At 47.2% G+C, this 24,740-nt stretch overlaps 1 protein-coding gene across 1 annotated transcript in view; it reads left to right on the top strand.

Annotated features, from left to right (window-relative positions):
* Nucleotides 1–854: 854 nt before the first annotated feature.
* The window catches only part of LOC144175738 (uncharacterized), a 42,650-nt gene continuing 18,764 nt past the window's right edge, over nt 855–24,740 (top strand). The window contains exons 1-2 of the mRNA XM_077704767.1: nt 855–1,344; nt 8,100–8,320. Coding sequence (XP_077560893.1) covers nt 855–1,344; nt 8,100–8,320 — 711 coding nt within the window. The remainder of the gene's footprint in view (nt 1,345–8,099; nt 8,321–24,740) is intronic.

Raw genomic sequence — 24,740 nt, 5'->3', positions numbered from 1 at the left:
TGTTACGCGCAGAGGAACAGACGATGTGGCGGTGGCTGCATGTGGCCTCGCATTTGCGATACACCGCCTCCTTTCATTGTTCAGAGGTCCGGGGAGGTTAGGGGAAGATATGGACGTACGGCAGCGTTTTCATCCACGAGAAATGGGAGGGGGGGGTCGGGGACGGAAAGGAGCGCATGACCCGGGGACGCGATTGCGTGCAGTGGCCGCAATAAATTCCCTCAGGGAGTAAACTCAGATGTCGGGTCAGCACAGCCTAGTTGGTAGGATCAAGTCCAGCCACCCCTCCGTGGAGGCTCGGGCGACCGACAAAATGTTTTCCTCCAAGACCCACCTGGCCAGTGTCCAAGAAGGAAAGAGTGCGGGTAGGGAAGAAGTTGAATGGCATGCGAGTTTTCTTGGGCGGAAACCACGCTGGGCTGCGGTTGATCGCAGATAGAAGGCTGTGGCCCACAGGGCGAAGCGAAAGCGCAGTAATGTGTTGGTAAACATGTGCCCACTTCGAACAAACTGTAAGCACACAAGTTTTCATGGCAATGCAACTGGCCGTCGTCCTCGTCGTTAATGGCTCAAAGCGGCAACAGAGCGCAGCGAAGGGCACGCAGTTGGCATCATCTATACCACCAGCCCGCGTCATTTCGACATGGAGAAGTGAATCGGATCGTTACTCAGGCACCGTTCAAATGCTGCCTGCGAATTTCGATACCCAATGAACATTTACACGAAGGTTGAGTGCCATGATGTACCAACGAAGAAGACGAAGCATCACGGACGAAGCATCAGCATCACAGGGCTTCGGGGGGCGCCATTCTCCACTCGCGCTGATCACAAGCGAGACCACATATTGGGGCTGAATGCCGCGTTACAGCCGCTATTCCGAGAGCCAGTCAACGCTGAGTGAGGACACTGACGAGATCGTGTCCTTCTGGCAGAAGTACCTGTCGGGCCGGAAGAAGCGAGGAGCGCGGAAGCACCGCGAGCGTCGGTGGCTCTCTTCTGAGACCGACACGGCGGCGACGAGCCATAGCGCCGCCACATCTGCCGGCCCGAGAGTAGCTGGCCCGTCGCGGCAGCTGGCGCCGATGTCGCTGCAGTTGGCCGCCGTCCCCGCGGGCAGGCACGGCGGCGCCGGTGCGGCGTCCTGCTCTTCCGAGGAGTGGGACGACGAGGGCGTTCGCTGGGGGCGGTCGCTGTGCGTGGCCGTGCTGGCGCTCGCCTCGGCGCTGTTCGTGGGCGCGCTGGCCCTCTCCCTGATGCGCTCGCTGCCGGACAGCTGGACGTCTCGGCCACACAGGTCCGCCCTGCAGCCCTTCGTCATGCACGCACCGCGCACCGTCGGAAAAGGTGCGCCACGCGCGATCCCCACTTTGGTCAGATCGCGAACTTTGGTTTAACATTTGGGTGAGCTCGAATAACGCCCCGCCAACGCGCTCGTGTCGGTGGGACATTATTCGAGCTCCATACGTTACCGCTTACGTGCCCCATTCTGCAAGAAAAAAGACGCCGTTTTTGTAGTTGTCAAGTAAAAAAATGGCTGCCACTGTTAAAAGCGACTAACAAAATTGGAGCCCTTCCACTGCTGTGCCGATGGAAAACCAGCGAAGTCATGTATTGCTCCATGGCGCACGGGGCATGCATGGTGATTTACTATGTTATAAAAAGACACATGAACATACCTTCCTCAAAATTCTCAAATAATTCGTTTCGCTATATTTTTGTTAAAACAAGTGTTACAGCCGTTTTTCTGTAACATTTCTCTCTCTCAGGGAGGCCTTGTATAAACAGCAGACGCTACTTTAGTACCTTTTACAACTTCACTGTGAACTAACCAAACACGAGAAGTAAATAGAGCTTAGTCTAATTACATAGTAGTGTTTGCGACCGATTTTTACAGCAAACCTGTCCATGGCTAAGATCCAGCAGATCGTCTCCGGTGACAGAGCGATATGGAGAAGCATCGCTAACCAACGTAGCGCCACGTTGCGGAGCTTACTCGAATCCCCGGGAGCGTAAAACTGCGTGCCACACCCCCGGCGCGTGGAAAAAATCATACAAAATTAAAAAGGCCCTAGGGCCTCCATATTTCATTACAAGACAGCTTATATTTCCTTTAAAAACTTGGCTGGTGATTACGATACCCCGTAATGCGATATTTTGGGCGAAGGTGTTCGGGCCGCTCGGTTAGCAGCAGCGGCAGACGACGCAGTTCCACCAGTTGCGTCGTTCTTTGCTTAGTAGGAACTGGCTGAGAGCGTATGTGCGCGTTCCACAACAGCCGCTGCAGATGCCCACGACCGGTTGCTTCACTCGCAGTTCAGCCCTCACTCCTGATGGCCGCATTGCGCTGGGGCAGCCGCTGAGACGACTCTAACACAGCGACGGGTTTTATATAGTTTTCAAAATTACATGGTTCACAGTGAAGTTGTAATAATTGTGCAATTCTCCTCCGCTGTCAATACAAATGGGATTCTACGGGAGGGAAACGGGCAGCCCCATGTTTGTCCACCGGCAAAAGTTCCTCAAAATTTCATTCAGTTAATTAACCAGGAACTATGCTCAATCATAAATTACAAACAAACGTGTTTTGCTTCGGGCACCCCTTGGACTACGACCTAGTCAAAGCTCACGTTGAGGCTCGGCACCGTTAGGACGGCGGGTAGCGAAAGAGCGATCGACGGGAGTGCGGGACTTCTTATGCCCTCTGCCGGTGCGTGGAGGGAAGGCAGAGCCGGGTGCTGGGTCGGGGAACTGGCGGGTGGCGGGTCGTTGCGCCGGGAAGGGGGGGGAGGGCGGTGAGGGGAGCATGGTCATGTCTCCGAAGGACACTCATTGCTCGAACGCAGGATGGGACGCACGTCGGCTCTTCTGAGTTTCGGTGCACGCCATCGGCTGCAGGTATCAGTGTCCCAAGGTCACAATGCGTATATATGTTTTTTTTTGTGCGTGTCGATTACAAATTTCCAATCGAACTCGTTCTGTCATACCTGAGAAAACACGGCAATGTTTTACCATCAATTCGTATTCGAACCCGGAGGTCGATTCAGAACAGCGATGATTTCTTTGCACAGACTACAATTGAAAGTACTTAGTACGTGTGTGTGTGACGAGGCCGATCCTTCAGGCAGTTCGGCTAGTTGGGACGTAAGTGAATCTTTTTCTGAAGACACACCGCTCGGTTAAAATACGCTTTATGTAGATAACCTCGCTGATGAACGTATTATCACTTAATAAGAGCAGCGTCCTGGGCACGTTGGTGCTCCATTGTTAAATAAAATGATTGCGCTAAAAAGGGGGACACGGACGGAGTGAGGACAGACACACACGGCGCCGTGTGTGTCTGTCCTCACTCCGTCCATGTCCCCCTTTTTAGCGCAATCATTTCATTTATTATCACTTCTTGGGCCGAAGAAAAGGGAGTCTGGTAGCAATTGAACATGCAGCGGCCTCGTAGAAGTTCGTCGTGATCGGTTAGGATGCAACAGCGACGGCGAGTTTATGGCAGCATCGCCTGAGGCGCAAGTTTTACCGATCGTGAAGTGGGTTGGTGAGGTTTCCATGCGACATCCTCGAAGCCGAAGGATCGCCCGATACGTAATCTCAAGAAGCTTGCTTGATCGAATTTTCGTTGACCCGTGGCGTCAGCGGGGTCTGTACGATGTTGCGTCGGTGTCTAGGCGCGTTACCAGCAACGATTTCCGTTAGCGGTGAACCAGTTGCGGGGGTGCGATGAATGAAACCACGAATCTGGTTGTCCGTTGCACCCACGTTTAGGTCCCGGATGAAGCAACTGAGGCTGGAGCCATTTCTTTGGAACACGCAAGAGATGATGACAATAAGAGAACACAAGGTTGATAATGATACTAGCAATGAAGGGGCCGCATGTCTTCATCGTCCTTTTCCAGCATATTTCAAGAAGCCTGCGGATAAGTTCGTTGGTCTTGGGTTGCCTACTAGGCGATACACTTGTCGTTAGCACAAGAGCCCGGCCTCGATTTCGTTTCTTCCGAAGGGTTCATCCTTAACCACCGTTCCTGTGGGGAATGCACAGGGCGGTGCCACTGGATACGAATTCGATGCCTTCGAGCAAGTGTTTGTCGGTGTGAAGTAATTGTGCAGGTGTCTTTCTATAAATGCCTTGCTGCTGTGTTTGTATTCCTAGGATGCTGTGGAGTAAAGCCGGAGCGCGACAGTCAGGGGCCTTGTAGCTGTGTGCGGGCTTGACTGCAGCTCCGTATGTCTACGACATCGACATTTTCTTTGGCCACACGGGTGAGGGGAGCTATATATGTGAGCTGTATGTTCCCAGCCCATCCTTTACAGCTGCGGATTGGGCGGCGTCCTGGCTGTCATAGGTAGAGGAGGCGATGGGTCTACGATAGTATGGTTTTACGTTATAGTGATCAGTTTCGTGTGCTTGCGGGTTTGAGTAATGATTGGGGGAGGGGGGGTGCTCTTTTACGGGTGAAGCACTTTAGAGGCTCGGGGTGTCGGCATTTCATGTCGTCAGGTGTCATGTAAATCAAGTTGTCAATCGATGGTCAAAAAGCAAGTGTATTGTTTATTTATTGTTTGTTTATTTAGGCAGAATACGAGTACACTGTGCAAGGTAGAACAATTTCCATTCTTTTGCCGAGGCAAACGGGGCAAAAGTCGTTTGAGCCCATTTGATCGAGCCCGATTGATCGAGCCCGATCGGGCCGCCTGACGAAACCCCGTCCCTGAGGTAACACAACGGCAGCAGCACTAGCGACGCACATTCAACCACCAGTCAATGAAATTATAAACATGCAACAAACCAAATGACATCATAGGCAAACTTTATCAACACAATTGTTGGCTATATAAAACAATGACAAATCACAAAAAGCGTGTAATGGTAACAGATGTATGCCACACCAAAGATAGAGACCGTGACACGAGTAGAAAAAGTTTAGGAAGAGGAAGTTTTACCCGAACAATACCAAAGCACACTTTTTTTTTTTTGCACTTACGGCGGGTACGCAACATAATTTTAACGGTATACCTAAAACAATATTCAAGGAAACCTTCTCATGACGGCACAGAATACGGCATATAAAGCAGTCGCACGCGAGTCCCGACATTCATTTTTTTTATTATATTTTTTTCGAGGTAATTTTGCCAAAGATAACTTTTTCACGATTGCCTTGGGGCACATGGCGAAATGCAAACCCATGCCTGACAGGGCCATGGAACCCTATAGCTGTAGCGGCTTCGAGTGGTAATTTGTGGCCAATTTTCACGCAACAACAACAAAAAAGATGTACATCACTGCAGAACAGAAATAACTATCACATCAGGTAAAGAAAAGGTTTTTTTGCATATGAACGAGTTTTTTTGCATAATGATAACACTGGTTTAAAATAAAGTAACGATTTAAGGTTATGTAAATTACAGGAATTATCCGGATTTATTTGCATTAATAACAGAAACTTGTTAAATGCCGTCTCAAAATTGGCTTCAAACGCCAGGTTTTATTCTGTAAAGCACACTTCTTAAAGGCCAACTGCACTCAAATTTTCGACAACGTAAAAATAATGTCACCTAACAGTTCATATACAAAGGGTGCGAAATGCAAAATACTGCGCTTCAAACACCAACGCGCGCGACGCAAACGGCTCGCGACATTCGCGTTTTCGGAACCGAAACTGAATAGAAAAGGCGGCCATAGCGGCGGCCGGACGTGACGTACGTGAGGGAACGGAAGCGACCGCGCCAGAGCCGCCTTCAAATGCGCGTGGTAGCGCCGCGTTTCGCTTTTTTATTTACACAGAACTTCCACTAACGTTTGCCCATGATAATGGAGTTGGGCGCGATTCCGGCATCCCGTTGCTATCAGTCGAGATGAAGTAGACCGCCCGACAGTAATTTTTTCCATCATAATAACTGCCGGAATAGCAATTTTTGGAATTGCAAGTAGAAAACGGACCTTGATTTACAAAGCTATTTGCTCGTATACAATATTGAAAAGCAGCTTTTATTATAGCCGACCCCTCGGCTATCACGTCACCCTCTCTGAAGGGAACAAATCGCACGCGGGCGGAGATAAATGACTATTTCTACTATACATTACATGCAAACAGCTTCGTGAATATCGGCCGAGTATTTTTCCCCCTGTGTGCACATCGAGAATCGAATTATAAAAAGGATCTGAAACTATAAGCCCCCCTCCAGAGCTAAATGACGCACTAAAACACGAAAACACTTCCTATCTACCGCTGTTTTCTACTTTAACCAGAGACAGGTACTGTTGTAAACGTTTTACTTTCAATAACGCTCAAAGTAAATACTTCACTTGGGAATCGAACAAAAATATAATCTATTGTTTAGGAGAGGAGCAGTTTAGTTTTCGCACTTCCCAAATACGACGGCCAATATTTCTGCGGGTGTATTTGTTACTACGAGAAAAGCTGATTTTGGTTCACTTAGCTAGGGAGACAAAAGTAGCACAAATGTTTATAGCCGCGTGTACAAGAACTCTATTTGGGTGGAAAATTTTTTGGAAATGTCTAAAGGATAGAGGTGGCGTTGGGCCAGCCCAAATGAGGCCAATATTGGACGCGGAAGTGCAAGTGGTCAATAATTTATAATATATCTTTTTTTTTTCTGTGGTAAATGCAATAGGAATGACAAATGTAAGGCAAGTGCTCCTTTCGCGCTATTTTTTCTGTGAGTAAAAATATTATTTTCAAGTAAAAAGAGTTTTGCTAACTCCAACACGTTCGCAAGCGCGTGAATAGGTTTAGGTTTCTAATCATTTTTTTTTTTTGCATTGAGAAAAATGGGGGATATTACTGCCTATGCGGTTAGTTTAAACACTTGATGGCGACGCCGGTACAGCGCGCTGGTGTAGCAGAGATACCCCGGGCGAACGCATCCCTGTGCCCGGCGGATCGCCCTGCAAGTCGCCGGAGAAACGCGAGCTTCACGGGACAGGTTCCCCAACCTCCGTCACAGGCCGCTCGGAACTTGTTACGGCGACTCTCCGCCAGGTGCAAACGTCGTCTGCTCGGAGGTACTTTGAACGGCGGTACCTAGCGCTCTCTGTGATTACGAAGCTAAGGATTTCGCCATGGTGATTTTAAGAGCATATACTACTTATTTGGACAAAAAAAATTTTGAGTGCAGTTGGCCTTTAACATGCTGTGGCGTCTGATCCGAAGACAACTTACGGCCAGTCTGTTTATCATTTAATTGCTTAAATCGGGTTCAACGCAAGAAGGGGTGCCACCGCCTCAGCTACCCCCCCACCAATGACGCTTCTGCTACGCCCGATTTCGCTGTGGGAAACACCGGCGCACACTGCATGCTTCGCCCCTCCCCAGGTTTTACGTTAGTGGATTGGCCCGGGATTTTTCTTAAGTACCCGCGATGGGGGACTTGTGGTCTTTTGTGAAGTTGTTCCATTTTGTGACGGTAGCTTTTCCTACGGGTTGTGCCTTGCTGCCCTGTAGCAGAGGTTAAAAGGAAACAACTGAGCACACGCAGCGTTGTCGACAGCTCGTTCTTCCTTTCCCGCCTCATCCGCGGACCTGCACCATTGTTGCGCTGCAGATGCAACACGCATCAAGGGCCTTGTGCTTTAAAAAAAACATCGTTTTCTTCGCTGTACATGACGGTAGTCTTGGCCGGCTAAGCAAGCTCAGTTAGTGAGTTAGCTGCCCAAATAGTTTCTAACCGTAAACGAGTTTGAAATCGAAACTGAGCACGAAATAATAGCCTACGCATTCGATTCACGCTACAATATCTACGTGACGAATGTGGGTTCTGAATGAGTCTTAGTCATGAGTTCCTGTGTGAGTGTGTTCAATCCTTGAAGTGTCAGTTGACTTCTCATGACTCATGGGCGTCATTTGGAGTGTTTTTCGCTTGGGCTGGGGCTCAAAGCTCAAGCCCTCATAGGATTTTCACTCCTTTGTCCAGAAGTTTGACTAGTAACTTTCGTTGTTGAATATTCACCCGCTTAAATTGAGGTGCAGGAAGATAAAAAAACTTTAATTTTGATTAGCCATTGTCCACTTATTGTATATATTTTAATGGCTGCACATTGCTTACATGCCCGTGCATAAAACCGTTTTTAGGAAATACCAAGGGAGTACCGGGTCGCCGCCTGCTCGTGTTCAACGATTTGGTCGCTCCGAACGAGACCACGGAAGCGCTGGTCGAGCCGTCGCCGTCTGCAGAGACCACGGCTGTGCACAGCCCACCAACCGACGAGCCCACGGAACCGGCTGAAAATACCACGGCTCGCGCTGACGGGAACATAACAGCCCCCGAGGTCGACGTCAGTGGTCAACAAAAGGTTTGTTGCAAGTGTGCCTTCTGGGGGAAAGCGGGCTGAGAAAACTAAAGAGACGGGATCGTACCGCTTTCTTCACCGGAAATGCAGGGCACCCGTGCGCTCCTAGGTGGCTCTGTGGCATGGCACAAGGCGATCACGTTTATGGGTAGCCTCAGGAACCTGTTTCTACAACGGCCCTCCCGCCTGTACGCTGTGCAGATGGCGTCGGAATGCAGCAATTATTCGTGCGCAGGACGCTTTTTTTTCTCGCTGCACTAGAGGCCGTGGAACAGCAGCAAGGAGCAAACGTTTTCGGATGCTGAGCACCTTAGAACCACACAATGTCCGTCCGCGTCCGTGCGGATAGCATATACGATCGCAAAAAAATTACAGGCACCGGCAGGATTCGAGCCTGTGCCTGGTAGACCAGACACAGTCTACACTATAATCCTCGTAACCCATAATCCGGGTTCGATTCCCGGCTGCGGCGGTGGCTTTTCTGATGGAGGCGAAAAGCAAAAACGCCCGTGTGTACGAGATTTCGGCGCACGTTAGAGATCCCCAGGTGGTCAAAATTAATCCGGAGCCCTCCACTACGGCGCGCCTCATCGCCTGCGTTGCGTCGGCGCGTTAAACCCTACAATCAAATCAACCCATAATGTAACTTCTAAACGGAAGTAACCTATGGAATAAAGGTTACAATGGCGCTAATTTCATATTTCCGTCATCCCAGTCCATTTTAAGGGTTACAGGCGTGAAGTTAAAAGCGGTGTAAGTGTTACGTCAGCGATTTATAGGTTGCTTCAACAAAATCTGACATGTAACCTTGACGTTGTAAACTATAAAACGCCCTGTAACCTATAAGAGATGTTCGTTGCGCCTTATCTCCAGGCGGCCGTTGATTTCTCTGTTGCATGACGGGATATAGAGAAATGGCGGCTTCCGCAGGCCCGGTGGCCGCGTTTTCGCGCCACTCGAGCCTTTTTACGCTGTGATACCCCTACGATGAAGCGAGGATTGCTGTTACAAGACTTCTTTGTCGGCGTGAGTGACGGAGGCTGCGGCGAGCTCGTTTGTGACGGGCAGCGCTACACAGACCGTTCTTCTACGACCAGCATCAAATTCGCATTTTGGACCAATGCCCCGGCGCCAGTGAAAGCGAACTCGGTAAGTATATTCCTGTAACGGTATCCGTGCTTTCATTGGATGTATCTTTTCGCTGGGGGCTTTTCAATTTTAAATTGCAGCTTTCGAGAGGGATTTTTGTTACCTGACTTGTTGCTTTGCTGGACGTTTTTTGTTGTCCGCGACGGCAATAGATTGAAATCACGGGCTTGCGTTCGTTGCGTCAGATTAGAGCGGACGATCGGGCAAGCCGCACATTGCAACAGAGAACTACGCTCGTGACCTGCTTTCTGCTCTGTTTGCGCTACCTCGTCGTAGGTTGAGCATTTTTTACGCAGTTGGCTGCATCGGGTGCACTTGACGAGCCCATGTAATTGTCAGGTAGCTCTGTTTGAGCGATTAAATTTGTTTCATTAAACTCTTATATTATCGCGCTATTCTTTGGGTATTATCATTTTGTTTCAGCCGTCGGGCAATGTTCATTTTTCTTGCGGCATATATTCGGAACGGTGTCTAGTTTATTGGTCTTTTAGTAATATATCCGGTTAACACAAGGTGTGTGCTGCAGAAACGTAGTCCACTAAATGCTGCCCGAAATTTCTAAACTCACTTTTGTCCAGGACAAGCTTCTTTTTTTCGAAACATTGCCCTACCACACAATAAAAAGTTTTCATATGTACAGCACTTTCATTTTTGTCATTTCTGTTCTTGAGTGGGTAAATTTGGTGTTAGTCATTTTTGAGACAGTCGGCCATTTTCAGCATCTTAAGTGGGTTTGATATTCTCATTTGCACAAATAAGTAGTTTATTTACTCGCGTGCTATTGGCGTGGTCGTAGTGTATTGCAGTAAAGCGGCTTTACAGAATGGTGGTATGTATGAGCCAGCATGCAGGCTGCTTGATTGTTGCTGTTTTTTGATGATACAGAAATTGTGACTAATTTGGTTACAGGATGGGCTGGCCAAGTTACACAGAGACAGGTGCAGGTGTCAAAATTGGTGCTGCACCCTCATCGCTTCCTGGCTGTTCGAAAAGTGTGGTTGCATCTGTCTGCCTATGCTATGACTTATCAACACTACTGTTTTTCTTGCAGGCAGTGTTCCTTTAGCTGACAACCAGGACTCCCCTGCGTAGGACGCAAGTTCAAATGAAGTCTGATTTCAGTGAAAACAACGGTATGAAAATTCAAACACTAAAACGCATTCATTCAAATATTCTTCATAAAGATGGCAACCAGGCCTGCACAGACAAAATTATGACTCACTTGTAAAAATGCGGGACCTTTCTTCAAGTGTTATGATGTTATATTTCGTATCTTATTTTGTCTTATGTTTAGTGACTCTTTCTATCAGTTCGTTACTACAAGTACTTTATGAATTTACATAACGAAGTCCTCAGCATGGAGCTTTGTAGTTTTTGAGCAAATCTAGCTATTCTACAAGATGGGTAGTTCTGCAGAGCCAACAAGGAAAACAGCTCTTTTTCGAAAAGAGCTCTTATAACGAAAAAGAGCTCTTTAAGAAAGCTCCGGTTGTTAGTGAGTGATTGCGTTGGGTTTTTTCCTTGGTTTTGTCTAGTTTGCGGTGTTCTTTCATTATGAATGTATACCAACTGCCCAGATGTAAAGCCTATTGCATTTTAACCATAATAACCCTTCGAATCATTACAGATACAGACCTCCTGGAAATGCAACATGAAGATAGGTGCAAGTTCAAGATGGATCCACTCCCACAACACATCTGGACGACGAAAAAATGTAAGTTGGCGATTCCTTTTTACTAATAGCCGAGGAAGAAACCACCGATAAGAACACTTTACTGGTATGAAAAACATTTCGGCTTTCACATGGGATCCTTGTTCAAAACTAAACTGCCAGTACGAGAGGGGAAGGGGAATGCTTAAGTACAGCAAAAAAATGAGCAGTAGCTCAGCTCGGCTATGCCAGGATATACTTAGCGTGAGCTAAGATTCAGCTGGTTATTCTTTTATTCCCTGGTTGCTATAGGATTGGCTGATTACCATGCTTACTGTTGCTAAAACGATTTCCAATCCAATAAAATCCAATCTAATCTAATTCTATCCAATCCCGCCCAGTCCAGTCCAGTCCAGTCCAGTCCGGTCCGGTCCGGTCCAGTCCAGCCCAGTCACTGCTCCTCGCGCATGACTCCTCCCGCAGCACGGATCTTCAGGAGCCACGCGAAACGGCTATCAAGCGGCTCCGGCGCAACGGAGGCGCCAGCGCGTCTGCTGCGGCTATGACGTCACTCCTCTGGAATGCGCAGACTGGCTAATGTGCAGATTCAATTCTCTACACACCCGCACTCCAATTGAAGTTGGCGTATTCATGGGAGGTTGTGGCCGTTACTACACCAGGGTGGCCAATCCTGCTCTGGTGAGGGAGTGCATTACCGGCAATGGTCGCCGGGGTCAGGCCGCACCCCAAGCCCCTTTGTGCAATTCCATCATACGCGGATTTTTTTTTCTTTTTTTTATATATCCGGTGGGAATTGTCTGGCACCGGGATTCGAACCACGGTCCTTCTGCACGCGAGGCGGGTGTTCTACCTCTACGCCATCGCTGCAGCCATCGCTGCACTCACCTACGGGGCAGAAACTTGGAGGCTCACTAAGAGGGTTCAACTTAAATTGAGAACGACTCAGCGGGCAATGGAGCGGAGAATGATAGGTGTAACATTAAGGGACAAGAAGAGAGCGGAGTGGGTCAGAGAGCAAACTGGTGTTAAAGACATATTAGTAGAAATTAAGAAGAAGAAATGGACGTGGGCAGGGCATGTAATGCGAAGGCAAGATAACCGCTGGTCATTAAGGGTAACAGAGTGGATCCCTAGAGAAGGCAAGCGTTGCAGGGGGCGGCAGAAAGTTAGATGGGCAGATGAGATCAAGAAGTTTGCGGGGATAATTTGGTCACAGTTGGCACAGGACCGAGGTAATTGGAGAATAATGGAAGAGGCCTTTGCCCTGCAGTGGGCGTAGATAGGCAGGTGATGATGATGATGATGATGACTCCAATTGAATTGGATTTCAATCCAACACAATCCAATTTAATCCAAGGCAAATCCTATCCAAGTCAAGCCAATCCAATCCTACCCGATCCGATCGAAACCAATCCAATGCTCCTCGCGCTTGCGCAGTACGGCCCTTCACGGCCCACGCGAAACTGCTCAACCTCAGCCAGTATAGCTTACGCTACAAAATGTGACGCAGACGGCGTCAGCATCGTGAAAGCACGTTTAATGGGTTTAGTGCGACGTTCGCTCTGTTGCGTGTACTAGTAATTCCACATGAAGGCGCGGTAATGTTTGTTTTCTCTTTCGAAAATATATGTTCGGCACCGCAGTTTATCTCGTCGCCCAAAGTTTCTGCTTGTCCTGGGTGCACAAACATTGCGCGATATAAACTGGAAGACGGCATGATTAAAATTCGGGAGGGTTGGCCGATATACCTACACTGGCTTCGCTTGTTCTGAACAATGCGGTCAAATTACTCTGTGTAACGATTACTGAAATGATGTGAAATTATTTGAAAGGCCGTAAATAACTCCATCTCTGGTGTGGCCTTTCATTTCATTCTCTGGTCTCCGTCTGCATTTTCGTACAATATATTTTTTGTACTTCACATGCCTGTGGTTTGGTGTGAGGGGCTTATGGTTGCACTGGATTTTGTTCTGTTTCTGAAATTTTCTGTAGATAGCTCTTCAAGGTGGGGATATCTAAGTGACGGCCCATCACATATACACCTACATCTACGGCAGCAGGGAACAACTTATTCAGATGACCCCAGGAAATCTTCAGCGTGCCCTGATTTCGTGCCTGCTTGTGTACTACGTAAATTGCGAAGTTTACATCTTTAAATTTTTCCGAGTGCCTTTTTTTATTGAGGAAATTTTAAATCCCATTCAAAGTTTGTCCGAAAGACAGATTACAATCGGCCTAAAAACTTCTTAGTACTGCATAAAAAAAGATAACTTGGCGTGGGAATCACAACTCAGGTGGAATCGCAAAGAGGTACCTAAGAGGGAAGTATAAAGACGGATTCGTAAAGACAAATGAATGCGAGTGTAATATTACAGACTCTGAGTGACAATGAGAATGTAGCGAATATAGCCATAAACACTGCTTTGTATGAAAGAGTGATTTTGTAACATTTTTCTTTGGCAGTATCCAAACAATTCGAAATACTTTGCATACATCCGTGCAAATATTGATGTAAAGAATCTGTACATTTGGCCACGTTTATGAAGCTGTTCACGCAACATTTGTTTAATAAGGATATATGAATAAGCCATATTTTACCTGAAAATCTAAAGCAATACAGTATAGGAAAAGTGTAATGCTCATTAAGGGACGATAATATTATTGGGGTGGTTCGCAGCTTTGGTTTTAATAAATAACCCACAGGTGTTTCACAATAATTAATGTGAATGTTCAAAACTACTCATGCCAAACTTCAGGAAATGTGCTCCTGTTAGATGTGCAAACATGTGTGCATGTACTTCAATTCTTTTTGATAATCATCACCTAAGTTGTCACATACGAATTTTTGGCTTAAGGTTATGTTATCAAAACTTTTGCGTGCTTTTGAAGTATGCTACCAAGTGCATGTTTCCACTAAAGCTTGGTTTCACTAAACCCTAATGTTGTTTAACTAAAGCTCAAATTCATGCCCACAATTTACTAAAAGAACTATCATGCATGTTTGATGCTCGTTTCTTAAACGGCACGAAGCTAATGCGAACATCAAATTTAGTTATGCCTGTCCATAAGACTTAAGCGTTGCCAATATTCGCGAATAATTTTGAGTGTCAAAAAATTAAATCGAGCTTAAAGGACGAGGACACAGAAACACAGTAGACGGGACGAGCGCTCGTCCCGTCTACTGTGTTTCTGTGTCCTCGTCCTTTGCGCTCGTTTTAATTTTTTGAAGCCATGAACCAACACGCCCAACAAAGCATTTTATTTTTGAGTGACAAAATGGGTAATGATTATCGAACAGGTCATGCAATGCATATATATATATAAGAGAATATTTTCGAGCTTTCTGGCACCGCCATTTTAGTAATTATAAAAGTAACTTCAATTTTAGCCACAGCCGTGTGGCCGACTGTTTATTCAGGGGACGAAGAAAGACACCCGAGGCCTTCCGAGTTCATACTACTCAATGGAGAGGGCGGTCACACATATCTTCCCCTGTACCACTGCTTGTCTACCCCGCCCGAAAGGCGCCATTGGGGGCTCGCCACAGCGTCACCGGTGAAAGCGCGCGTGGTACGCAACATGACACCTTCCAGGTGTCCTTGGACGGTAAAAACTGCAAAGTAACCTATAACTAAGTAATCTTTACGTGTATACTAGGTTACAAAATATAGGTTACATTTGTACCTTATAAATTATAGGTTACAAAAATTCGAAAATGTGCACCTTACTAAGGGTTACCCAGCTTAGGGTATAGTGTCAGTCGTCTTACCCATTGAGCTACGACCATAAGTTAGTACCCGAGAATCAAATGGCTTACCTCCTCGCCTGTAATGGTGCGGAGTACCTTAGGACCTCTCAACGTGCGTTCTCATCCATCCGTGCGCACACCACCATCAAGCGAAAATCAAGCGAAATTCGATTTGAGCCGTTAGTTGCGGTTTCATTTAGGGAATAATCAAGGTGCAACTCACGGCTCAAATCGAATGACGGTGGGGACGGAAATCGGATGTCAGTCGGGGCGCAACTTGGATGTCATTTAGAGTCCTTGTACTCCGCACCCTCGCCATCATCTATGGAATGGAGATGCTGCCATTATTGCTTGCTTCTTGCGTCTCGCCTCGCATTCGCGCCCTAGCTCTTCAGAATGCACTAAAGTGGCTGTTTGGGCTTGTTGGTTGAACATGATTAGGGGACGACAGCTCAGCTGGAACACGGGTAGTAAGGAAGAGATATAGACACACACGAGCGCTGGGGCCAACAGTGTATTGAGAGAAAGGCACACACACATATATGTGCGGTGGACACACTATACTACTTGTTTACCGGCTGCGCATGTGTAGGAAGTTTAATTCCTTCTTAGTCAGTGCAACGGACGGCGAGCTGACGCATGCCAGTCCCAACCTGTTGATCAGTTCAGCCTCTCGAATCCCTCGTGCGATACGGTTAGAGCATTTTTTAGCAACTGTTTTGTCGAAGAAAGTCACTTTCTGTGCCATTACCCAGCGGGGGCGATACTATCGCCGCTTTCGTCCGACCGCGCTTGTACGCCTGTGCATGGACCTCCTAGCGGTACCTCCTGCATGGACCTCCTTTGCAGTACCGGTCCTCCTAGCGGCCGCCACGGCGAACTAAAAATGACAGTAAGGCACGCCCCCGAAACAGTCGGGCTTATCCTCGTCATGAAATCCCTGTAGCACCCACCCGCCACCCGTGCCTTTCACATGAATGTCACGGTAGCAAGGGCACGTTCATGGGACTAATCTGCAGTAGTCAAAGCGTCTCTTTACCGTTTTTTTAAAAAATCCTTACTCCCTTCACTGGCACCGTGGTCAGCCTCAAACGCCTTGGCCCCTTTCCTTAGAAATCCTTTTAAGTGCGAATGCACTTTATAAGCGACCCCGAACCTTCCGCCGTCCGCATAGCAACAGCTGCGGGTGCGCGCGCTTTTCGTCTTCCTTAGCAACGGGGGGAGATGGGCGCGCGCTGCCTGGCCGCTGACATGGCACATACCCACGTGGGACATTGGCAAGGAATAAGTGCGAATGCACTTCTTAAGCGAGCCTGAATTGTCGCGCTCGCATAGCGCCTCCTCTCACCCCTCGCCTACTCTCCTAAAGCCCCTTTACTACTCTCCAGCTCGCAACACCCTCTCTCGGCGCGCCAGCCAGGCCACTACACTATATAAAAAAAAACAGCATCCGGCGTCAGGTGTCGATGTGCGGACTTCGCGGCCGCAGCGCGACGCTCTACCGACTAAGCCACGGACGCGACGTTGATATCAGTGTTAGTAACGCGCCTTTTATCTTTAACGCATTCAAACTACGTCGTCAGCGGCGTGCGTTTACGACTCAGCGCCGTTATAGCGGCTCGATAACTGCGTGGTGTACACGTGATACTACAAACCCGCTAGTTCTGCATCCGGCGTCAGGTTTCGATCTGCGGACTTTGCGGCCGCAGCGCGACGCTCTACCGACTAAGCCACGGACGCGACGTTGATATCAGTGTTAGTAACGCGCCTTATATCTTTAACGCATTCAAACTACGTTGTCAGCGGTGTGCGTTGGCGACTCAGCGCCGTTATAGCGGCTTGATAACTGCGTGGTGTACACGTGATACTACAAACCCGCTAGTTCTGCATTCTCTCACGTGACTGCGCCTCCTCTCCCTTCACTCCGGTCGGCGCTTCGCAGCTGCGGTGCGCTGCGGTGCGGTGGGCTCCTCCTCTCGAACATACACGTTAATTCACCAAGATTTCCGCAGAGGGACAAACGAGGCGTGTTAAGCCGAACGTGATCACGAGGGGGTGTTAATGTAACTAACGGGCAAAATACCACCAAACTTCAACAAACTCCCCCTCATAGCATCACCCCGTGCTTCGCACTTCCTCACACTCCCCTTCGGGGAAATGCGGAGGAATTTTTTTCGTTTGCACGTAGGAACCTACTACGAGCCGCTCCCCAAGCAGCGAGCTGAGGGGCGCGTCCTTTTGTTTATTAAAGACGATAGTCTTTCTTGGGCCCCTTAAACCCAGAAATTTTGGTCTGTCTGTATGTCTGTATGTCTGTCCGTCTGTCTGTCTGTGACTCGATTCAGCCACCCGGCCAAAGCAAAACAATGCCTGCCAATTAGTCTTATATAGTCACAGCTAAATCTACCCGTCTATGTCCGGTGTAAGGTTCATACTTGTCAACATTGTTGAAGAAGAACAAGACATTACACAAATATGAGACGGCAAATCAATACAGAAGTGATATTTGCAGTGTTCCTTTATAAAAAAATCAAACATGCTTGCTTTTGCGAAATTAAATACTTCATCAACTGCAGAAAAAGAATTCACTTCGCCGTCGCCTACTGTCGCCCGCGCTACTATAGCTTCTTGCGCCATTTTAAGAAATCAACCGGCAACAGTTACGCAAGGTTTCACTAGATAGGTTCCACGTTCTGCTTGCAACGCACGTGGAGTAGGGAAACGCGGTTCTATAAACGTTGAAGTAGGGCGCCTCGATTAACGCGCGTCTCCACCGTACAGCAGCGTTCGCATCGAGACACCCGGTTTGGAGCAGTGGAACGCGGGAAATTTAAAATGATTTAAGCAAACCTTTGACGTCTTTACCTTGGGAGGAGCGCGACGCAAGAGGAACAACATGAGAGGTGAGCGGCAAAGCGAAGGGAGGCATTTACTTCGCAATAGCCGATAAAGACTGTTAAGACTGTCACTGTTTATCCGGCATTCCAACCACTTGACGTACTTTCTATGGAACCAATTATATTTGACATTTCTGGCATTGTACGTTTCATTGAAAAACAAAAAGTTACGTCATCATGTGGAGTAGACAACATCAATTCCAAATTTCTTATCAACACAAAATTGTATTGTTCTATGTTTTTGACAAAATTGTTCACGCAATCACTTGAAACCGGCTGTATTCCGGATGATTGGAAGTTTGGGAGGGTGGTTCCCTTGCACAAGTCTGGGGATAGACATTCCCCGCACAATTTTCGCCCAGTGTCATTAACTTCCATTTCATGCAAACTCATGGAACACGTCATCTATTCTTGCGTTGCCAAATTCTTAGACGACAATTCTTTTTTCAGTCAGTCACAGCACGGGTTCAGAAAATCATTCTCCTGTGAAACGCAGCTTTTATGTTTCACTCATGACCTTCACTCCGTTTTAGATCGCGGGTCGGTTACGGACTGCATATTTCTTGATTTTGCGAAGGCTTTTGATACTGTGTCACATGAACTTCTATTTCTTAAACTGAGTAATCTTAACTTGGATACTAACGTGCTTGCATGGTTACGCTGCTTCCTAACTAACTGTTCACAATTTGTTACTGTAAATAACGTTGATTCTCCTTTGTCTGCCGTTCACTCAGGTGTTCCTCAAGGCTCTGTGTTGGGGCCCTTACTTTTTTTTGATCTACATTAATGACTTGCCAACTAACATCCGTTCATCAGTCCGCCTTTTTGCTGATGATTGTGTAATTTATCGGGAAATAACTAATACATCTGATATTAACACTTTACAGTCCGATATTAACCAAGTTATGGAATGGTGTAAGTTGTGGAAAATGAATCTTAACATTAATAAATGCAAATGCATGCGCGTTTCTCCAACTAACTCTGCTGCACCTAACTACTTTGTTAACGACGTCCCTCTCGAAACAGTCCAGTGTTATAAATACCTTGGTGTACACTTAACATCTAACCTATCCTGGAAAATTCACATTGATTATGTAGTAAGTAATGCTAACCGTATGTTAGGCTACATCCGGCGAAATTTTTATATGGCTCCTAGTTCCCTAAAATTACTTCTTTACAAATGTCTCGTTCGTTCAAAATTAGAGTATGCGGCTTCTGTGTGGGACCCCGGTCAAGAATCGCTCATCGCAGAAATAGAGAAAGTTCAAAATCGCGCGTCGCGCTTCATTCTTTCTAATTATCACCGCACATCAAGCGTTACGGCCATGAAATTAAGTCTTTCTTTACCACTGCTCGACCATCGGAGGAAATTATTTTGGTTGTGTCTTTTTCATAAAATATATCACAAAAATCCCATTCTAAAACAACAGCTACTCTATCTTACACTTCGGCACGCATTGATCATCTGTACAAAGTTAACGTTCCATCCGGCCATACGAAGCATTTTCATAATTCGTTTATCCCCAGCACTTGTGTTAGTTGGAACCGCCTTCCTTCATCTGTTGCAGCGATAACGGATGAGGCTGCGTTCCGATCTGCTGTAAGCAACCTGTTGTGGTGATTTCTTATCTTTACGTTGCTTTTTTCAGCTTGTGTTTGTGATGCTGCTTTTGTTTCTTGTATGTTACACAAGATGTAACCCGCACCCCTCTGTAACGCCCTTTGGGCCCTGAGGGTATCCAAATAAATAAATAAAAGACTATCGTCTTTTGACGACATTTGCAACGAAAGGAGCAGGTACGCGGCCAATTTTTTTGCTGGAGGTGCCTGCCAAGAATGGCGGACCGGCAGGCCGCGCATGCGCAGATCGCTACAGGAAAAAGGTCCATTCCAAGCCCAGCGCAGACAAGACCTATGAAAAGAAGCATGCTCGGCGATTCATGGAGTGCAAATCTCAATGGCGCTTGGGAAACCAGCAGTGGGTTCAAGCGCGATCGGGCTCGGTTAAAGCTGCCGGATTGATTGAGCTTGATCCGGATCGACTCAATCGCGATTGAAAGTGCTCGTGTGACAGGGGTATAGGCTAGCGTGGAGGCACTTCGTTTCAGTGCTGGAACTTCGCGCCACACTTGTCGTGCCAGTGCAGTTCTCGCCGTCCTGTCCCTGTCCTTGTCTCTTTTTTGAGCTATTTTTCTTTGAACACTACGAAAGCAATAGCGAAAGGCTCCCTCGCTCTCTTTAGCAGCGCAACCAGCTGACAGCACCAACCGCAGTGCCCCTGCTGGCCCCGCGCCTGCTCCTGCGAGGTTCGCTGTAGCCCACAAAATTTTGACATAGACTGTACCTGGCTGAAGACATCTTACTTGATACGCGCAACTACTGCAGAGAAAATTCGTTGTACTTCATGAACTTGTTTATCCAGCTCCTGGTATCATTAAAACTAAACGGGAAGCATTGAAAGCCGATTGCGTTCTTGAGCGCGAATTTAATGTGCGCAAAAATTTCAAGTGTACTTTTAGACCAAAAAGGGGCGCGTTATAATCGTGCATATGCGGTATTCGTTATGAAATTCAATCACACCTACTGAGATAATGTGTGCGTGAATATCACGCCTTTTGAGCACACTGACGTCGCAGAATTTCGTAGGGCATAGAGTCAATAAAGCAGGCTCCCACCCTCCGGTAGAAGCCCATGTATGAATTTCTAGGCGTGAATTTCTAGTTGCGTACAACTCCACAATGAACTTAAATATAACGAATATCGAACACCTCGAAATGCGCTGGTCTGGCTTATTCTTCCCTCCTGCTTTATCCTTCACGCCATGAATGTGCTACACTCATTGGTACTATGGCACACCCGGGCATCGCCCGGTAGCGTATTTGTAAACGATTCGCTGCCCAGCTTCCCTCAAGTGACGGGTGCGATATCACTTCCCGCAATGCAGTATGTTTATTACATGCCCCGGATAAAAACGACTCCAACGCGCCATTATTAACGACAAAACAAAGCGTACGATTCATCGTAGAAGAGGTTTTTGCAAAAAGAAAGAAATAAAAAAAATTAGTAGTGGCGTAGCTCGGCTATGCCAGAATATACGTAGCGCGAGCTAAGGTTCATCTGGTTGTTCTTAGGTTTCCTGGTTGTCTAAGATTAGCTGATTATCGCGGTTACTGCTGCTAAAACGATTTCCAATCTAGTCCAATCCAATCCAGTCCAGTCCGGTCCATTCCAGTCCAGTCACTGCTCCTCGCGCATGCGCAGCACGGCTCTCCAGGAGCCACGCGAAGCGGCTATCAAGCGGCTCCGGTGCATCGTCAGACTTGGTTACTGGACAACAGAGGCGCACAGCTAGGCACGCGCGTGCGCCAGTGCGTCTGCTGCGGCTATGACGTCACTCCTCTGGAATGCGCAGACCGGTGATGTGCAGACCCAATTTTCTATGCACCCGTACTCTAATTGGGTTGGATTGCCAATCCAATCCAATACAATCCAATTTAATGCAAACGAATCCAACCCAACAAAACAATTCAATTCAATCTAAGCCAATCCAATTCAATCCAATGCTCCTCGCACTTGCACAGCACAGCCCGTCAAAGTCCACGCGAAACTGTTCAACCCCGGCCAGTGTAGCTTACGCTACAAACCCACTGAGGCTCGCACGGAGGCCGTCAGCGCCAGTATCCGAACTCTTCAAGGCCGCAGAAGCCGAAGGGGGCAGGGGACGGCAGGCAGTATTTGCAGTTTCTCAAAAGGCAGCGGTCACTGCCCTGAGGGCGACACGGGGCCAGTAGAGCTCCTGTATATCGCGTAGCGCAAGAGTTGCGCGTCTGATTGCCGCATGCCGCGGGTTCTAGTTCGACAGAAAGCCCGCTTTCAGTGCTGCGCACGGTCAGTTCTACCAGAGTCCTTCAATGCGGCCGCTCATCTGATAAGCGGTCCAATATCGTGCGCAAGTTTTTGCCCAGCCGCTCCTCGCCACTCCTCCTCGCCGCTGCCGCTGGCGCGGAGGCCCGGCGGCAGCTTTTTCACGAGAGAAGGGTGGCTTTCCCGCACGACCTGGAACTCAAGATGGCGGATAGACGCGCAACTCTGCTATGGTGGCTAGAAATGGAAGTGGGATTTTCGCGGCAGCAAGCGCATGCATTGGCGTGTAGCAGTCATTCATGTCAGCGACAGGGGGCGCGCGCGTCGCGAATTAGATGCCTCTTGCAAAGCTCTTCGGCGTGTTGTCGGCGAAAACAGCAGTCGTTCAGTGGCAGGCGTTTGCGCGATCCCCTTTCCATTGTGCTTTCCCTGCTCTTCGAGCTGCGTATTCTGTAAACGCTGTTGTTGGGACGACGTGAGTGATGGCCGAACCTGCGGCTAAACCTCCGATGCGTCAAACGCATTGCTTTGCGCCTGGCTTTACGTCGGGTTATGTTTCCGCACACAAAAAGGCGCGAAAGCGTCAACTTTCGCTGCGCCGGACGATGAAGAAACGCGTCGAACGTGGCAGCGGGCCATTCCGCGCGCAGACAACCAGTTGGAATTATCATCAGTGCTTTGCGAACTGCACTTCGAAGAGCGCTTTATCGTGCGGCACTACACTCACATAGTGAATGGGCAAGAGGTGAATATCTAACGTGGCCGGCCACGCTTAACCGAGTACCGTCGGTCTTTCCTAACATGCCGGCCTACCTGTCCAGAAAAATGCCACAAAAACAGACAGTCAAGGACTTCTAGCGGAGAAGTATCTGGAAGGAGAATCAAAAAGAACGGCGGCGAGCTGAACTGAATGAACTGATTTATGAAACGAAACGAAAATGAACGAATGAATGAAATGAAGGAATGAACAAAGCTGAAACGAGAATGAACTGAATTATAAATAGGTCCGTTGTGAGACTCACAGCGAGTAATTGGCAAACAATGCCATCAAGTTTGATGTGGTCAATAGGCTGAATTTCCTCGTCCATGCAAAAAGACAGAAAATGCGCTACCTGAAGCTTCGGCGCGTGACTTGAACTGTTATACTGCCACTTGTTTTGTTGAATTATTGTGACTTGTCTTGCTAGTCTTGTTTTTCTCTTCAAATGAAACAAAAATGAAAAAAAGACAAAAGCATTAATATTTCATCCGAAAAACATACCAGTCCCCTCCCACGATCCCATTATGTTTAGCTGTTCGTCAAATAGAAGTGGTAGATCAGTTTAAGTACCTTGGTGTAGTATTTTCGTCCACTATGTCATGGGAAAATCATGTAAATCATCTTGTCTCGCGCTTGGGAAGGATAACCGGTACCGTTGGGTGTATCAGATATATTCTCCCAAATTCTTTAAATCTACTATTGTATAACTCTTTATTTTACCCTCATATGAACTACTGTCAGCTTGTATGGGGAACTGCCACACACTCACTTCTAAAGAAAATTCATCTATTGCAAAAAAAGTTCCTTCGTTATGTTTTCAATGTGAAGTACTGTGCGCCAAGCAAATGTCTCTTTCTTGAAGCAGGTGTAATTACAATATACGACTTGTACAAATACCGGCTGAGTGTTCGATTTAAAATAGAAACCAAAAGGAATATAGACCATATACGAAATCTGGCCCATCTTCAACAAAAGAAAACAAGTTACCCGTTCAGAATTCAAGGAAGTTGGTTTGTTCCAATGGTGCGCCTAAATACCAGTTGGGAATGCTTGAAATATGCTTTGCCTTCTCTTTTGAACATGTATGACTGTGAAGGGTTTGATTTGTTCAGATGTACGCACCGGGAACTGCGTTGCAGGTATATATAATGTATTTCAGCTTAATTTTTCGGTACATCATTATGCTGTAAATATGTGTGTTTGTTTTTATTTATTGTTTGATGAATGTGTTATTTCTTCACCCATTTGTTATGTAACGCATAAATCTTGTACGCGTGCGTAGTTTTGTTTCAAGCTGTAATTAACCGCGTCGTTGTTCATTGCTGCTGCTGTTGCTTGTCTGAACGGGGACTGCGGCCTAGTCAAGCCGTAATGACGGCTTTTTCTGCAGCTCCTCTGTATCTCTTTGTATGTTTTTGAGGCAGAAATAAACATTATTATTATTATTATTATTATTTTTTTTTTGCTGTTTTGCTTTCTGAGATTACTGTAACTATCTTTACTTTATTGTTTCTTTCATGCATAAGGTTTTGTGTGTTGTGTTGTCTTGATTTTAGTTTGTTTTTATGTATGTTTTGTATATGGTGTACCAGTACCAAGACCCTAGGGTTGTTCCTGGGCACCGAAAATAAAGGTTGATTGATTGATTGATTGATTGATTGATTGATTATTATTATTATTATTACCTTCACCTTGCACATTTTTTTATGTACGAGCTATGCTGCTTTTTTTCACAGTCAATTGCTGTCTTCATAAGTGGGTGACGCACAGCGCAAATAAATGCTCGTTATTGTCTTTGCAACGGCCCTGTCTTTATTTTCTGCTCGAAAATGTATCCCGAGCTCCGTCTATAGCCAGGCTAGTTCGCCCGTACTGATAAAAACAAAGCAGCTTTTTACGTCTGATAGTTGTGTCAATATTTCGCCTTTGTTTCTCAAATTTAGCGCACAAATATCAAACACCTGATGCTCTCCAGGATTTTTGTGTGTGTGTGTGCGTGTGCGCGCGCGCGTGCGTGTGCGCGTGTGCGTGCGTGTGTGCGTGGGCGCGTGCGTGCTTGCGTATGTGCGTGCGTGTGTGTGTGTGTGCGTGTGTGTGTGTGTGTGTGGGTGTTTGAGAGAGAGAGAGAAACGCAAAATGGGCCTTGCAGCATGCGGCATAAGCTAAATAAAACCCTCCTAACCGGCGTCGTGAATCACGTTTTCCAAGTTCCTACGCTACAGTAGCAGCTAGCTCATACGTGACTGTTTGTCACTGCTGACGAGAAATAGGCGTTGTTTCTGCTTAGAAGCAACGGAAAGCTGACTAAGTCTCGATATTGTGCGCATTCACTA

This window comes from Haemaphysalis longicornis, unplaced genomic scaffold (genome assembly GCF_048455015.1).
Source record: "Haemaphysalis longicornis isolate Haplotype H1 unplaced genomic scaffold, Haemaphysalis longicornis Haplotype H1 scaffold_3, whole genome shotgun sequence".
Lineage (NCBI taxonomy): Eukaryota > Metazoa > Arthropoda > Arachnida > Ixodida > Ixodidae > Haemaphysalis > Haemaphysalis longicornis.
This window is presented reverse-complemented; position numbering and strand designations above follow the sequence as displayed.